Here is an 18,671-nt window from a genome sequence, read left to right as displayed (position 1 = left end):
CTGAATATTATTCTTGATAAACAATTTTTTAAGAATGTATAATTCATCTCAAAGTTTTAAAAGCAATTTTATGATTTGTTTTTCAAAGACTAGAGTCAAAGAGGAACGAATAAAGAAACTAAACAAAATCACAGTCTCTCTGAAGTGTTCTCTGGATCAAATGAAGAATAAAAATGAAGAATTAGAGAGGGAGCTCACCGAGTATGACTTTTTATTTTTATTAGATGTTTTCTTTATTTACATTTCAAATGTTATCCCCTTTCCTGGTTTCCCGTCCAAAAACACTATATCCCCTCCCACCTCCCCCTGCTCCCCAACTCCTACTTCCTGACCCTGGCATTCCCCTACATTGTGGCATAGAGCCTTCACAGGACCAAGGCCATCCTCTGCTACATATTCGGCTGGAGCCAAGGGTCCCTCCATGTGTACTCTTTGGTTGGTGGTTTACTCCCTGGGAGCTCTGGGAGTACTGGTTGGCTTACATCGTTGTTTCTCATATGGGGCTGCAAACCCCTTCAGCTCCTTGGGTCTTTTTTCTAGTTCCTCCATTGAGGACCCTGTGCTCAGTCCAATGGTTGGCTGAGAGCATCCACTGCTGTATTTGTCAGGCACTAGTAGAACCCCTCAGGAGACAGCTATATCAGGCACCTGTCAGCAAGCTCTTGTTGGCATCCACAATAGTGTCTGGGTTTGGTGACTGTATATGGGATGGATCCCAAGTGGGGCAGTATCTGGATAGCCTTTCCTTCAGTCTCTGCTCCACACTTTGTCTCTGTAACTCCTCCCATGGGTATTTTGTCCCTCCTTCTAAGGAGGATCAAAGTATCCACACTTTGATATTCCTTCTTCTTGAGCTTCATGTGGTCTGTGAATTGTATCTTGGGCATTCCGAACTTCAGGGCTAATATCCAATTATCAGTGAATGCATACCATGTGTATTCTTTCATGATTGGGTTTGTCTGTCTCTGACTGTGACTTGTCCGTCCTGCAAGCTTGTGTGTCAGTACACCTGGAAGACCAGTTCTCTTCGGGAAGAATTTGGGTATGGAGAGCTATGGTACAGGGTCAGCTCTGGGGTGCCAACAGAGACTAGAAGGATCCTTTCCCAACTGATCCTTGGTTCCTGTGTCCTGTCGGCTCTGTGAAGGTCCCTCTTGGGCCAGGAATTTGAAGAGAAGCGGTGGTCTTACCTGTGCTCGCAGGTGTAGGCACTCCTGGGAGACCAGCTCTCTCCTGGCAGTATTTGTGTATGTAGCTCTGTGGCACAGGTTCAGCTCTGGGCACAAATAGACTGGAAGACTCCTGTCTCAGGCAGCCCCTGAATTCCTGTGTCCTGAGGGCTCCAGGCAGGTTCCTCTGAGCAGCAGCGGGTGGCCCTACCTGTACTCACAGGCCTGCCCGCACTCCTGGGAGGTTTGCTCCCTCCCTGTGCTATTTGGGTGTGGAGCCCTGTGGCAGAGGATCTGCCACTGAGTATAATTTTAATATTTCAAATCTCTTCACTCAAAGGCTTTTTCAATTGTGTTGATTGTATTAACATCTAAATATTAATTCATTTTATAACTTTTAACAACCAAAACTTACTGTATTTTAAAATTCACTTCAGAAACCCACAACTCAATTTGAAAACTTGATTGCCAAAATGTATTTGCTCTCTAATGATCCTGAAAACAGTATTGATGACTCTAGCTGGACATTCCCTTCCTCTCTTCCTTTCTTCCTTCCTTTCTTTCTTTCTTTCTTTCTTTCTTCTTTCTTTCTCTCTCTCTCTTTCTTTCTCTTTCTTCCTCTCTCTCTTTCTTCCTTCCTTCCTTTCTCCTTTTCTTTGTTTCTTTCTTTTTTTCTTTCCATCCTTCTTTCTTATTTGAGATTTCCTAAATTGTTTTGATATTTCCCATCTCCCTTCCCCCCAGGCTCACCACCCCCTTTCCTACCCACTCAGCTTCGCATCTTTTTCTCACCCATCCACTCTAATTTGTGCTGCCCATTTGTTCTTGAATGTATGGCCTCCCCCTAGCTCATGGTTGACTTGTAGGGTCCACAGGGTTCAAAAAAACTGACTCTTATCTCCTAGGAGGGATTAATTGTGAATAGCCCTCCAGCTAAAGGTGGGGCTTCATGTCTACCTCCCCTTACCCTTGCTGAGATTGGGACTGACTTGAGCATGCACAGGGCTTGTATGTGCTGTCAGAATCACCGTGAGTACACTATAAATATGCAGCTGTCCTGTAGCTCGGCCACTGTTTTGTTGCAGTCACTGTCTCTGCCCCTCCTTCATTGTCTCTGCCCCTCCTTCCGCAATGGTCCCTGATCAGGAAGAAGAGTGAGGTCAGCTTTTCTTCCTTTTCTTCTGCTGGTAGCATCCTTCATTCAGCATTAAAGCATTCTCCTGGCTAAAACAGTTATCAAAATTATCTTTAGTTTTTATTTTCTTTCTGCCTTTCTTTTTATCTATTATGATCTCATGCAGACTTGGGTGTCACCTTTCCATGGGTGTCACCCATTTATGGAGCATATATGTTGCTAAACTTGTTGTGTGTATATATATGTACATGCATAGAAATCTGTACACACATACAACTAAAATATAGTTATAATCTGTAGTAGTTTGGTTTTAGAACTCTCCACAAATACCAAAATCTATGGATAGTCCACTCTCTATGTAAAGTGGTGTATATGTGCATATAGTTCACACATATCCATGTTTCTCTTCTTTACCTTAATTACTGATCTCTGGGTTATACCTAATTGTTAATAATTAGTGCTTCATAATAAAATACTAAAGTATATATTAACAGTTAAAGCAATTGTGTATATGGTTATCATATTTATTCATTATCTGCCATAAATATCATAAAAGTTTTCTTCATAATATTTGTCTAAGATTATAATTTTATTAGAATACTTTCAATAATTGAAATTGAGACAAATGAGAGGTCATAATATGTAGATTTATTTTAAAAGAAATAATGTATGTAAAAACATGATAACAAAAAAGATTTTTAAAAAATCTTGCTAAGCATTTACTCTTTTAAAAACTTTCCATAATGACTGTATACTTTTGCAGAATAAAGAAACACTTAGGAGTAATGAGAAAGAAATTGAATGACCATGTAAATGGAGAATTTAGTTGCCATGGAAATTTAAAAACTAAAGAACAAGAAGTGAATGTTTCAGTGGATATGTTTAAAAATGAGGTAAATTTAATTTGTTTGGAGACTCTTAAATGTTCACAGTTGGGGTGAGTGAAAAATTAATTATTTTTCCATTAAAAAGGTATTCTGTTGAACTCAAATTGGTATCTAAAGCCAAACAGTACACACCCCCGTCACAAACCACTAAATCTTGAAGAGCATCCATTTCATCTGGTAACTGGTTTTGGAATATAACTAGCATACCTATTAGTCCAGGTACTTAATAGATACAGGTCAGAAGCATTTAATATGACTGCAAGTGCTTTGCAAGCACCGCCTGGGTTGGGGACGGCTCTCACCATCCTATAGAGGAGCCACATACCCTGCAGGCATCACTCATCCCTCTTCCCGGTCAGCCTTAGGGAAGCACCCACCAACTATGAGTACAAGTCAGACCAACAATCACATGGTTTGTTATCTAGGTTCTTTTTCCTTTTGCTTTGCATTTTATGTTCAGTGTTCATGCCTGTTGTAACCTTACCAATAAGCCAATCAAAGAGATGAGTAGTGAAAACAGACAAGATATTCGATCAATATTCACACTGAGGAGAGGAACAGATAAAAGTCCACATGACCCAAGTCCATCTTCAGGCTAGTAACATGACCTTTTAAGTTTATGCTGAGAAAGAACTGGGTCAGAGGGCAAAAATACATCAGTCCTAGGGAAGGTGTTTCAAGTCTTGTCCAGCCAGGCATTTGTTACTGCTGTCATTGCTAGGGGCGATTGTTCTGGTTCCTCTAATTACTCCTGTTCCAGGGTGAAACCTCACCAAGGTAGGTAGCTGCCTCCAGCTTCAAAAGCTATCCTGGTCTTAGAATCAAGGTGGCCACAGATTTGAGGTAATGACTTAAAACACATTGGTGGGTGGTTAAAAAGTTAGTGTAGTTAATCAGGGAATAAACAGAACAAGGCAGGGATGGCATCCCCTTATGTACTTACAATATGGGCCCAAGCGACGAGTCCTTTTGGCAAAAGCAGCTTTGAAGAGCATGAAATAGCGAAACATATCAGAACTTAACTTTTTCCTGTCCCTAATCGGTATCATCCCATTGATACATAGTGTGAATATACTATACATTTTATTCATTCCTCAGTTGCTGGGTCTTTACACTGTTTCTACTTCAGGCTTTGGTGAATACTGCTGCCATGGACCTACATGTACACACCTTTGTGTTTGCACGTTTTAAGTTTTCCTTCGTGAATATTTACAGCAATCGCTGAGTCATGTGGTAACTCTACTCAGTCTTTTGAGGTGTCAATACGTCCCAAGACGACAGCGTTGAATGGGAGTTTCAGATTTCTCCATCCCTTGCCAATGCTCCACCATTTCAAGTGAAAACCTTTCCAGCCTACTGATATGAAGACTATACCATGGAGGTTTTCTTTTACGCTTACCAGTTTACTAAGAGGATGGTGTGAGCACATGACTTTTCATGCGCTTATTAGTGGCTCGTATATTTCTTTGCAGAAGGGGACCATTTAGATTCTTTCTCTGATAGAGGAGAAGCTGTTCCACAGGACCTCCTAAACGTCTTAGGAAATATTGAGTTACACAAAGTAGAATTAAGCTAAGTGGTGCCCCGAGTTCTCTCATCAGGAAGAGCGTACAGAAGAGCCCAGCAGACAGAACAACCCTGGCTGACAGCTGCCTGGGAGAAGCAGCCCTGGTCTGTCTCAGGATGACTAAGACAATATTTTACATTGTAAATCTCACAATTTGTCCAGACAACCAAACCTCAGAGTCCCTGTCACTGTGGTACATGTTTCATTGCTCGAAGTATAACCTGGGGATATAAAACTATATAAATGAATAGGAGTTTCTGTCCAGAGTTGGTTCCCTATAAGTTTTTTTTCTTTATGATCTCTAAGTGTTGGAGTGATTTCTTACTGGGAAGACATGTTCATTCTATAACATCTCCAGGTTTAAGCTGTGTTATCTCTTGTTTGTAGTAGTCCTTTATTCTAGATATGAATCCCTTATCAAGGGTGTGATTTTCAAGTACTTTCTTAAGAATTACTGTCATCACTATGAGTGATTGACATGCCTCTCATCTGACATACGTCATCTGTACTCCCAACTCACATTTGTTTCCAAACAGGATTCTCATATACAGGAACACAGACTCCTTTCTTTCAGACATTAATGTGAGGGTTTCTAAATATAGGTCTCATGTTTTAAAGGGAAAAAATAAGTACATATTTTTTTATTTTATGTGTATGAGTATGTCAACATGTATGCCTGCATACTACTTACATACCTGATGACTTTAGAAACCAGAAGAGGGTATCAGATCCCCTGGAACAGATAGTTGTGAGCCACTGGAAAGGGGCTGGAAATTGAACCCTGATTCTCTGGAAGAGCAGCCAGTGCTCAAAACCTCTGAGCTACCTCTCCAATCCTACCTTTTACTTTTTTGATGGTATCTTTTCAAACACTGCTCCAGTTGCTGAAACCTACTTAATCTGTTTTTGCTTTTGATGAATCACAGAAGTAAATACCAGATCCAGTCATGATGTCTTTGTAAATATGCTTAGAAGCACACCAAAAAGCTTTAGAATTTTATTTCTTCCATGTAGCAGGTATATTTTGAGTTCATATTATAAGCATGTTATTTAAGAGTGTGTCTTAGGTAGGGTTTCATTGCTACCCTACCTAAGAAAAACCATGACCAAGGTAATTTTTATAAAGAACAACATGTAATTGGGGCTGGCTTACAGATTCAGAGGTTCAGTCCACTATCATCATGGTGGGGAGTATGGCAGCATCCAGGCAGATATGTTACTGGAGGAACCAAGAGTTCTACATCTTGATCCAAAAGCAGCCAGGAGGGGATGGACTCACACTAGACAAAGCTTAAGAATATATATTACCTCAAAGTGCTGCCATCACAGTAACACAATTCCTCTAAGAAGGCCACACTTCCACCAACAAGGCCACACCTACTAATAGTGCCACTACCCATGGGCCAAGCAAACCCAAACCACCACAGAGTACAACTTTTCTTTTTCTTTCTTTCTTTCTCCCTTTCTTTCTCCCTTTCTTTCTTTCTTTCTTTCTTTCTCTTTCTTTCTTTCTTTCTTTCTTTCTTTCTTTCTTTCTTTCTTTCTTTCTTTCTTTCTTTCTTTTTATTTTTTTTTGTTTGCATGTGGATATCCAGGCATTCCACTTTGTTTCTTGTCAGAAAAACTATACTTAGACTGTTTTATACTTATTTTACCACAAGTGTTACCAATCAGTTCACTCTGATTTTGTAGAAAGACTAAAAGGTTACAGGATGTTGTTGAGTTAAGCCATTCTTGTTTAAAAACGGATGGTCCAATCACTAGACTTTTGTGCTGGGAGATTCTTTCAAGATCCTTGTTGAAAAATCATCACTTCCTGTAATGCAGATGTGGTGGTTTGAATGAAAATGGCCTCTCTATAGGCTCATATAGTTGAATACTTAGTCCCAGTTGATGAAACAGTTTGGAAAGCATTAAGAGGTGTGCCCTTGTTGGAGGTCATGTGTCACTTGAGGGTGGGCTATGGGGTTCCAAAAGCCCATTCAATTCTCCCCCTCTCTCCCCCTCCCTCTCCCCTCCCCCTCTCAGCTACTGTTCCAGCCCCATTCCTACCTGTTGCTAGGCTTCCCACCATAATGGTCATGGACTCACCCTCTGACACTATAAGCAAACCCCCAGTGAATGCTTTCTTTTGTAAGTTGCTTTGGTCATGGTGTCTCTTCACAGCAATGAAAAAGCTACTAAGACAGCCATTCAAATGGACAAAGAACATCCCCAATTCAGAAAAAAATATGCAACTTTAGACTTCACATTTGTCAGATTAATTAATTATTGTATTATTTCCAGACTCTTGTTCTGGGAGTCTGGTGGTGGTAAGGTGATTTGGTTTGGTTTGATTTTTGGTTTTGGTTTTGGTTTTGATTTTGGTTTTTGAGACAGGGTTTCTCTTTGCAGTGTTGGCTGTCCTGAAACTTGTTCTGCAGACCAGGCTGGCCACAAACTCAGAGCTCTGCCTGCTTCTGCCTCCTGAGTGTTGATATTAAAAATGTGTGCCATCACTGGCACATGCCTTTAATCCTAGCACTGGGGAAGCAGAGGCAGGGGGATCTTTAAGAGAGAGACAGAGAGAGGAAAAAAAATATCAAGTTGACTGGGCAGGAAGGTGAGGGTGGATCTGGGAGGAGCTGGGAGGGGAAATATATATCCTCAAAATACATGGTATGAAATTCTGAAAGAATTAATAAAAATATTATTGTAAAGTATAATTTTGTGATTCTCTGTGGCTTTCATTCTTTGATTTTGTACAAAGTTCAACAGATTGCATTTTAAGACTCTGCTAGTGATTATAATGCTTTGCAACTGAATTTATGTCAAAATTTGCTATTCTTTTTCTGTTAGACATTTCCCATCCAAAATCCTTTTTTTTTACCAGGCTATGTGACTTTATTCATATAGATCCATGAATTGAAGGAAAAATGGGGAACTATAACCTCCAAATATCTACCTCTGAATATACAATTTAAATACATTGAGCAGGAGTTGTTATCCATAAAAATAGCACAAAAGCAATACGAGAAGCTGCGTGAGGATCAGAGGAGTCTGCAAAGGGAAGCACTAGGCCTGCAGTGCCAGCTGCGAGAGAACATGGTAGGTCCTTGTAAGAAGAGACAGGATCAAGGAGGGGCTAGGGCATCATTTAAAAGACAGGCAGCCACTTTTATAAGACAACAGATCTGTTACATCCTAAGTTAATTTCACTGAATTACATGTGTGTGTCCTCTGTGAGTCTTATAATAGCTGGTGATGGAAATTTCTAGAAGGCGGGTGACATCTGTTTATCCCTTTAATTACTTCTGTTTCCATCATTAAAATACAATTAATCTTTCAGAATAATTATTTTCAGCTTTTTAGGCAATTTAAAACAATACCCCGGGGCTGGTGAGATGGCTCAGTGGGTAAGAGCACCCGACTGCTCTTCCGAAGGTCCAGAGTTCAAATCCCAGCAACCACATGGTGGCTCACAACCATCTGTAACGAGATCTGGTGCCCTCTTCTGGAGTGTCTGAAGACAGCTACAGTGTACTTACATATAATAAATAAATAAATAAATCTTAAAAAAAAAAATACCCCTAGGAGGGAGAGAAAAACTGGAATACAACACAGTTTCACCACAATTCTGAATTATCCTTAAGTTACGCTGTTGGGGGTGGGGGCTGAAATGTGAGTGTGAACTGTCTGCATAAGGGCAAGCGTGAGAGTAATGCAGAACTAAGCCTTGTGGCTCAGAAGCACCAGGAGGCCCCAAGTTCACACTCCACTCCAACCAAAAAGAGGTCCAATTATCATTTTATGATCTGGATTTGATGGGGTTGGTATTGAAAGTTTAAGCTCTGGCATCTTACTACACGTATTTAAAATTACTGTGGGGATCAATTACTCAAAACTAAAGCAAGTACATTAACTGTTTTGTGTGTTACATGTAATTATTTTAAAAGTATGTCCTTTTAATTTTTCCATAGACAAAACTAGAAGACAAAAAGCAAGCACTGGCATTAAGAGACAGTAATTATGACTCGGTAATGAGTCAGATGGAACTCAGGATTAAAAACCTTGAGTCTGAGCTCGAGAAACTGGAAGCTGAGAAAGAGTCCAATGAGAGAAAGGTAGAGAAATACCAACAGCGCGGTGTCCGAGAGCGGGAGCTCAGCAAGCTGCTATCACATAAACTCACCAAGTAAGTCAGGGGAGAAGCTCGCTCACTCACCACTACTGTGTAACAGTCACCGAAACAGACTCGGAAGAGTAAGTAAGATCTGTAGGCAAAGTGCAAATTATAACCAGAATGTAGTGCAGGAAATGAACCCACACTTGTCATGTGGCTGCCAAACACTTATTCCCCTTTTCAAGTTTTAGTTTTATATGCTGTTCTCTCCTAATGATACACTGGTCTTTCAGCTAATTAAGACCATTATATTGTCATAAAATTATGTTAATATTCTCTCAAGTAGAAACATTAACAATTTAACTGAATTATCTCTCTGTACCAAATACTTAATTTGCCCCAAGTTATGGGTGGATTGTAGATAGTGAAAACAAAAACTTGAAATCTGCTCATCCAATGGTTTTTGAAACCCAAGCTCCTTCATTGCAAAAATGATTTCTAGCTGGTTTGTGAGTTATGCTTTTTTTTTTGGGGGGGGGGGGGTTCAAGACAGGATTTCTCTGTGTAGCCCTGGCTGTCCTGGAACTCACTCTGTAGACCAGGCAGGCCTCGAACTCAGAAATCCACCTGCCTCTGCTTCCCAAGTGCCAGGATTAAAGGCGTTCGCCACCACTGCCCAGCATGAGTTACGCTTTTTAAAGTATACATTTTGTACATTTGTATACATTTAATTATATACATTTGTCATGGATCACCGCGGGATATTTTGTTGTGGTTTCCTATGGTGCAATGGCTATTATAGTCAAGAACATGAGCATAGCACCATCTCATAGTTTTAGCTTTTAAAAAAGTTATTTCTACTGGCATGATCAGTTTTATTAAGTGGGGTGCTTCTAGAAGCCACCCATCATTGGCAGGCACCATCTCTCTCCTACTCTGAACTACTAATTAGCTTGGAAATAGATGTAATTCTTCACCATAAATTTAGACCTATACCTGAGAGCCAACAGTATGCTCCAAGGCGTTTTCAGCGTTAAGACTTTGGGTAAGAGGGATTATGAAATGCTTTCTAAAGAGCGGCTCATTTAGGGAATGAGGGCGTAAGTATTTACCGTTTGCAATCTTCACAGAACTAATAAAAAACTAAGCAAAGTCAGAACAGACATTTTGCTGGTGACAGAATGGAACAGAACTGTGCAGAACACTCTTACTACAAGGCCTGTCCCCAAAAGTCCTGGTGTCACCAAGCATGATACTTATGCAAACCGTAACCCTAACTTCATCGCAAGCAGAAACTCAGAGCCTGCCATACCCAGCCCTCAGCCTTCTCCTGAGCTTATGGGGAGGAGTCTACTCAAGGTAAGCTATATTCTCTTCTGCTCTTCGGCATTCCGACTCTGTATCTGATAGTAATAGTAATTCTTCTCATTTGGTGAGATGCTGAACCGTTTAGTTGAGGTATGCATGGTAAGTTAGGGTTATAATAGTCAGGATCTCTACAAAGAAAACTTTTTTATGTGTCTGAGGGCTTTGCCTATATGTAAGTGCGATGTGTTCATGCCTGATGCTCATGCAGGCCAGAAGAGGGTATCAGATCCCCTGACTCTGGAATTACAGGTGTTTGTAAAAACACCCTGTGGTTGCTAGGAGTAGAACTCAGAAAGGGTAGCAAGTGGTCCTAACTGCTGAACCATCTTTCTAGCCCCCAGAAAAAAATTAAGTCCATAAAACATATATCTCACATTTTCTTTATCCACCCATCTGTTGACTGGCCATCTATGCTGACTCCATAATTTGGCTATGTGGATAGTGCTGTGACAAACCTGGAGATGTAGAACTGCTGTTGTACACTAACTCAGAGATGAATCACATGGTGTTCGTTTTTCTAAGGTGACTAAAGTAATCTATTATACAATTCCAGTGTGGTTTTAAGGGTTCCTATGTCCCATGTCCCCATCAACATTTCTTGTTTTGGTGAGTGTGTCTGAGTGGGTTCTCAATGTAGTTCTATATTTTAATTTCCCTGATTGCTGAAGATATTGAACTGGCTCACATGTCAATTAGCCATTTCTACATGTTTGCTTGAAAGTATCTCCTCACGCCCTCTCCCTGGCTTATTTGCTCTTTTGACTTTTTTGTTTAGTTATTTAAGTATACAAAGTGTCAGTCCCTTGTTAGGTGAATAATTGACAAAGTTTTTCCCCCTTTCTATGACCTATCTGTCTTGATACTTAATTTTTCTATCAGTGTGCATAAGATTTCTATGTCTTTTCCTATGACACTAGGAAAGCACTATGCTAAGTTCTTAGGCCTAACTAAGCTTTTTAATTTTATGTAGACCATTGTCCATTTTTGCTATTATTTTCTGAGCCATCTGAATCCTACTCAGAAGTCATTGCCTGTGGCTATGTCCTTAATTGTTCCCATAAGTTTTCTCCCAACAGTCTCAAAGTATGACTCTTGCATCATCATATTTGACCCATTTTTAATTTATTTCTAAAGTTTTCATACAATTATATATTATACATTTAGCATAGTCCCCTTCCTATCCTCCACTATCTTCCTCTCTCACTCATTTTACCTCTACCTTCATGTCATATACAAACATATCCAAAATTTAGGCACTGAAATAGAATAAAATCTAGGGCCAACAAGTGATATGTCAATTCATTATGCGTGTGCCTATATACATAGTATTTATATATTATATATAGATGTAGTATTACTTATACATATGTGTAGGTATATATGTACATATCCAGGCATATATATGTATATACACATATACATGTATGTACTTCTATATACACATATATACATAGACACATACATGTATATGTATACAAACATGTATACATATATATATGTGTGTATGTGTGTGTGTATAGAAAGAGGAGAGAGAGGGAGAGAGAGATCTCCACTGTTGCTCCTTTTCCTCAAATACTGGGTTTTAACCAAGTTCTCCTAAGGTTCTCCATTTTTGCCTTCCCCGAAATGAAAGCAATGGCTAATCTTTAAATAGAATTGCCATCAAATAAAATATATTCTATCAGAATATTCTGTAAAGCTGCATGCAATCCCCATGTACCCTAGAGATGCACACTGGTTAGAATTTGCTCAACTTGACACAGCTAGGGTCATCTGGGAAGAGGAACCTGAGAAAATACCTGTATCTGATGACCTGTGAGCAGGTTTATGGGGCATCTTTTTAATGATGAATGGGGCCAGTCCCAGACCATTATGAGCATTACCATCACTGAGCAAGTGGACCTGGACAGTGTAATAAAGTAAGCAGAGCAAGGCATGGGGAGCAAGCCAGTAGGCAGCACTCCTCCATGGCTTCCGCTTCAGTTCCTGCCTTGAGTTCCTGTCCAATGATAGGTTGTGACATGGAAGTGTAAGGTGAACTAAACCTTTTCCTCCCCAATTGCTTTTGGCCATGATGTTTGTCATAGCAGCAAGAAGCAAAGTAAAACCAAAGTGCAAGGGGGCGGATTTAATGCAACTATGTCATCTCATTCATAAAAATTTAAAATGGGCTCCTCCTTCCGCTGACCCGTCGTCGCCATGGTGAAGCTGAGCCAAGTAGCCAAACAGAGGCTGCAGCAGCTCTTCAAGGGCGGCCAGTTTGCCATCCGCTGGGGCTTTATTCCTCTCATGATTTACCTGGGATTTATGAGGGGTGCAGATCCTGGAATGCCTAAACCGTCAGTTTTAAGCCTACTTTGGGGATAAAGGACTGTTTGGTTATCTGGATTTGGACGCAATCCAACATGGAAGGTGTATACTCCAGCTGGATAAGAAAGGAGATGTCATTTCAACACTTCTGTGGCACAGTGGAGGAGCCTATACTGACTTATGATAGACTGTCAAAATAAATATTTTTAACAATGTTACAAAAAAAATTGTAAATGGTTCCCACAATGGCAAGCTAAACCTATTGTAGAATTTATAGGAAAAAAAATTCAACTATGGTTGTTCCTAGTCCAGATACTTGACTGTATTTGACAATTTTGTGACTAGCCATGGGATGTTATTTTGAACAAAATGTGAACGAATTTTAAAAACTAGTTTTCAGTGAGTTGATTTATTAATAAAATGTCTGTCCCGTCAGCATGCACTGTTTGTATGTAGCTTTGATGGTGTTTTCATGATCTTCTTAGTGGACAGAAGATAGCTCAAGCCCGTGAAAAATACTGTCTCAAGCTTTTCTTCTTACTAGTCTTCATACCCTAACAATACAATAGCAGAGCACATCTAAATTTTCTAAGGCACCAGCTAACAAATAGATTAAAGAAGAATAAATTCAATGCATGCTTTCATATGGGAGATAATAAAATCCTAGCCAACAGGTATTTTTCATCACTTGTTAGCTTAGTATTTTGGGGCCATGAAATTGGACTTCTGCACACAGAACAGAGACTGGAGACTGGAGGAATATCTCAGTGGATGAAGTGTTTGCTGCACAGGCAAGACAAGCTGGGTTTGGATCCCTAGTACCCATGCAAGAAGTCAGTGTGGCAGCACATAGCTGCCATCACAGTGCTGGGGGGAGAGGGACTGAGGCGTCCCTGGAGTTCACTGGCCAGCCATTGAAACCAGATCCAGAGAAAGGAACCTTTGTCTCAAAAATATGCTGGAAAATGATGAGGGGGATACCTGAGTTCGCTTCTGGATCCCACACCCACACCTATACCCACAGAAAAGTTCATTTGCACACTTATATAAACACACATACATTCACCACACACATCCTTTTAAGGGTTATTTATTTATTTGTTTATTTATTTAATGTATGAGTGCTCTGCATGCCAGAAAATGGCATCAGATCCCATTACAGATAGTTGTGAGTCACGGTATGGTTGCTGGGAAATAAACTCAAGACCTCTGGAAGAGCAGACAGTGCTCTTAACCACCCCACTAGATAAAATTTTTTTAAAAAACCAAAAAGTTCCAGAGACTGTCTTCTTGCTTCCACATACACATTTGTACACACACAACTGTCTACACATGAACACACACACACGCTCACACACAAAAGAGAACAAAAGCTCAATGTCTCTAAATTGTTGTGCATACTGAAAATGTAAAAGTGTTCTCATTAGTTCCCACCAGAAAAATCAGGTCCTGTGTCACTTTTTCCAGGGTATGGCGAATGAGTGTGTAAATATGAACACAATGCAGAGGAAATTGGGGAGGTGAAGCTATTTTCTTTTCATTTGGGGAAGAAAGGGTTATTTTAGCATCTCTAGACAAGGTGAAGTATAACTAATAGTTCTGATGTGTAGATGGTTTCATGTGGGATGTCAGTCAAATCATGCTAGACTTAAGAGAGCTTCAATACACTCTCATAAGTTTTCACAGATGCATCTGCATGGTCACCACTGAATGACTTGAAACGGCTTCTGCACCAAATGCTTTTGTTTTGTTTTTTGTTTTGGGTTTCTTAAAATGTTTCTTTTGTAACATTTTTATTGATTCTCTGGGATGTTCACATCACACACCCAGATCACACTTGCTTCCCAGTCCTCCCATGCCAGTGTCCCCACCATTGAGACCTCCCTGCACCAAAAAAATAAAAAATAATTTTGTAAAAGTCCAATTTGTATGGTCTGTATACTCAATGGAGCATGATCAAACTCTCGGTGGCCTTCCTTCCCCTCCAGGACACGCCCACCCCTACCCTCGCCCATCCATCTCCCATCCATCTCCCATCCATCTCCCATCCATCTCCCATCCACATCCCATCCACATCCCTACTCTTCAGCATCCTCATCACACATTTTAAGAGTTCCCTTTGGTGGCTTCCTGTCTAAGCTGTTACTTTAGGGGTTGGGGGCAGCTGGAGTGGAAGTAGGGGTTGTCGTTGAAGCCTTCTATGGCCCCCTCTCAACTACATCTGCAGTCATCCATATCACAGCAAAAGTTGCCCTTCACACAATCAGGGAGACCATGGCTCATGGGCCTCCATACAGTTTCTGGTGACAGCACAGGCCATGAACATAACTCCCAGCTGAGGCAGGACCATGGACCCAGACGTGGCCTTCAGTGGCAGCATGGGCCTAGACATTCCCATGGCCTCTGGTGGCAGGGCAGACCATTCGGATCAGAATGGCCCCCGGTGGTAGCATGACCCACAGACATCAACATGGGTTCAGGCTACAGGACAAACCATGGCCTTCAGTAGTAACATCAGCCACGGACATCAACACAGCCACAGGCACCCGGCTGGTGCTGTTACTGCAAATATTAAAAAGGTCAAAGTCTCACCACCTCTGCCTCTAGGCTAGCCCCCACGTAGCATTGACCGATTGTGGGTCTCTTGCTGCGGATTGCACTCATATTTCCAGCCATCTACCCCCTGTGGTCAGCAGTCCCAAATCCCAGTAACCCAGTAAAATTAAAATTCTAGAAGCTTTTAATTAATTGATCAGATTTATCAATAAATTCTCAATTCACAAGATGACCACACTGTAATTTCAGAGCCAATTGATATTGCTATAAATTGCCCACCTAGATAAGACAAATTGTCTATAATTTTCCATCCCTTATAAGATAATCATGACTACCTGTGGCTATTTAAAGCCACTCAGAATCGGGATCGTCCTGTTCGTCCTCCATCTTCCTTCCTTCTCTGTCCTCTCTCCATCTCTGTCTCGGAACTCCTAGCTCCCCCTCCCTTTTCCCTGTCCAATCACAGGCTTCCTGTTGCACTAACATTTAAATTAATTGGGGGAAAACTCTGCTACAGGCTGCTTTTGCCTCATGCAGTCCATTGGTTTGCTTTCTTGTCCCAGGTACTTGCTGTATAGATTGCCCAGGCTTGCTGCAAACTCTCTCTGTAGCCCAGGCTGATCTTGAACTTATGATCTTCCTAACTCCACCTCCCAAGTGCTAAGGTTACACGTGTGTATCAATGTACCCAGTTCGTTAATTGATTTTAGTAAAATCTTCTCCTTTTCTTACAGCATTTAGCTGTTCCATTTACAAGACTCACTAATGCTGCTGTAATAGAAATGCCATGGAAAGAAAATAATAGAAAATCAATCAAAGAAAGCTTCACATCAAAAATTTATAGATATTACAAACCAATCCCTTATTATTATCACAAATTATTTACTCTGTGAAGGGTATTATGTTAGACCCTTTGGGAGGCATTAGTAAGACAAAAGCTTTTATCCAAAGAATCAAGGGAGAACAATTTAAATGGGGTAATACAATACACAATGCAGCATCCCATATATTCTGTAATTAAATAGCGAACTATAATTAGTCAGAACGTTTTGCTTAATGGCAAGAGATGTGTTCTCCTTTCCGGTTATGTGGTGATTCCACTTTGATCTCGGTCATATTTTAAGAAGCTTCTACTTTAATGGGTCTTGAAGGGTCATAAGAGATATATGTTAAGTGATATAGCATTCCCACAATATCATTTGTTTGATTTTAACATTATAAAATCTGATATTTCAGAAGCAGCAAAAAATGGTAAAAGACATAAATGAAGAGGTAGATAAAGGTATGTTGTCAACACATATGGGTTGAATTTAAACTATCCATTTCCCAGGCAAACTGTAAGTAGCAAATGCTACCTTTGGCTTATAGGTTCTACATTAAAAGCATGCCGACACAGGTGTCCCTAGTAAGTACTGTTCACCCTGCATTTCTGTCGCTCCATGGTTTTCAAAGCCTCTTTTTCATTCTTTCTCAACAACTCATCAACACCTGCCCCTGTCAACCTCCTCAAAAACTGCAACAGTCATCTACTGATACTTAGTCAAGCCGTCACGCTTCCTAAGCTGTCGCTTGACAAGTACCGTTTTAAATTCCATTACTGGATTCTCCCTGGCTTAACCTCCCCTGGAGGAGGAAATACTATTTCCTTATGAAGACTAGAAGTCAGAGTGCCTGCTGTCAGGCTATTCCACCTTCTCTCTCACCACTCACCTACTTTGGCCAATTGCTCCTGCTTTTAATAGCCATGGGCTACTCCTGCTCTTCTCATCCTAGGGTTTGCATGCTGCCTTCCTCCCTTCTTCCCTCAATATCAGCTTAAATAACACCTCCACCTAAGAGGCTACCATATCAGCACAGCATGGCATGTAGCTCCCTCTGGGGGTTCATAGTTCCTGTATTAAGAATCTATTGCTCGGGGGCTGGAGATGGCTCAGCGGTTAAAAGCACTGACTGTTCTTCCAGAGGTCCTGAGTTCAATCCCCAGCAACCACATGGTGGCCACAACCATCTGTAATGGGATCCGATGCCCTCTTCTGGTGTCTGAAGACAGCTACAGTGTGCTCATATACATAAAGTAAATAAATCTTTTTTTAAAAAAAGCTTCAATTGCTCAGCCAGGCACTGCACCTCCGTTTGATGCGGGGATAGAGCACAATGACATGCAGAGGGCTAGCGTGTACCTCTTCCCTCATCATCTCAGGACTCATCCCAGTAGCTTACTAGCACATGGCCTCTGAGTACATGAGTGAAGAGAAGGGATGCATACTGACACTCAGCCCTGATAATAACTAACAAAGTGTGTGTGTGTGTGTGTGTGTGTGTGTGCGCGCGCACGCGCGCATTTAGTTTATACTGAAGTGATACATACTTATTTGTCATTTTATCTCTCCTGATAAGGCTAAGTTACTAACTACTGTTGTTAACTGCAAAGTCCCTGAAATAAAGATTGTAAATCTTACTTTTTTTCTCTAGCTGCAGCTGAACTTGAGTCTTGGTCCTTGGAAGCTTATCCTTCAGGGTCTAAGTAACAAATCAAGATCTATTTTTGGGAATAGCAAAGATGTGCACAGATTAAAATAAACATGTTTTTCCAAACAAGACATTTTGTTTAGTGACCTTTTCTGTAACATTTTAGTAGTTTCTCATTAAATATGCTATGTGATAACTTTTATTGAAGAAACATGTTTTTGAATCATGTTCCTTCAACCATATATGTATGATAAAAATCCTAGTGTGATGGCTCAGTGGTTAAGAGCGCGTGCTGCTCTTGCAGAGGTTGAAGGTTACTCACAGTCACTTGTAACTCAAGCTCAGGGGATCTAACACCCACTTCTGGCCTCCAAGCATACCTGTATATAAGTGCATTCATGCATGCACTTCATTCATGCATTCACACACACACAAATCAGATATTTTAATCCTATATTTTAAGCTGTTTCTTGACATACACGACCTGAGTATTTTACAAATGAAAACTTGGGTTACAGACCCCAAATGCCCAAATTCCAGCTATTTAAATAGCATCCAAACACCCAGTTGTCATTCTTCATTTGCTAGAATTAAAAGTCACTTTAATGGTGGCTTATTTTCCTTCCCCATTACACACAGTGTAAATGCACCCGCACACGTGGACATCACTCCAGCAGAGTGGCCAGCAGTCCACGGTCACAGCTTTGATGTGTTGCAGACATTATAGCTACATCAGACGATAGAATTTTGAACTTTGATGCTTTAAACTTTAAACACTTATTTATAGCCCTTTTCTCAAAGGGGGTAAAAAAAACTTTTGCTGACGAAATTTCATCTTTGGGAATGTCTTAAAATTAAGAGTTTAACATACTATCACAAAGCACCTTTCCCTGTGTCTCACTGCAACGTAATCCTACTACAGTGGGTACTGTGAATGAAATGCAACTGAAGCACAAGGCAAGCACTTCAGAACAGCTATTATGAATATGCTCGAAGTACTAGAAAACAATATGAATAAACAGAACATCAGGTAAAACTCAGCAACAGAGTTCAAGACATGAAAGACAGAGTCTCAGGCACTGAAGAAATGAATACTTCAAAGAAAATG

General features: G+C 40.5%; 1 protein-coding gene and 1 pseudogene across 1 annotated transcript in view; both read left to right on the top strand.

Annotated features, from left to right (window-relative positions):
- Positions 1–18,128, top strand: part of LOC110298057 (uncharacterized) — a 75,744-nt gene extending 57,616 nt beyond the window's left edge. Inside the window, exons 25-31 of the mRNA XM_085841354.1 lie at positions 89–201; positions 3,068–3,197; positions 7,654–7,845; positions 8,718–8,932; positions 9,991–10,219; positions 16,331–16,376; positions 17,567–18,128. Of these exons, the coding sequence (XP_085697480.1) occupies positions 89–201; positions 3,068–3,197; positions 7,654–7,845; positions 8,718–8,932; positions 9,991–10,219; positions 16,331–16,376; positions 17,567–17,622 (981 nt within the window). The 3' untranslated portion in view covers positions 17,623–18,128. The remainder of the gene's footprint in view (positions 1–88; positions 202–3,067; positions 3,198–7,653; positions 7,846–8,717; positions 8,933–9,990; positions 10,220–16,330; positions 16,377–17,566) is intronic.
- On the top strand, positions 12,423–12,721 carry LOC110299448 (mitochondrial import receptor subunit TOM7 homolog pseudogene; annotated as a pseudogene).
- Positions 18,129–18,671: the final 543 nt, after the last annotated feature.

Source organism: Mus caroli, unplaced genomic scaffold, assembly GCF_978045245.1.
Source record: "Mus caroli unplaced genomic scaffold, Mus_caroli_1 scaffold_8, whole genome shotgun sequence".
NCBI classification, from domain to species: Eukaryota; Metazoa; Chordata; class Mammalia; order Rodentia; family Muridae; genus Mus; species Mus caroli.
Note: the sequence above shows the minus strand (reverse complement) of the source record. Positions and strands in the feature narration are given on the sequence as shown.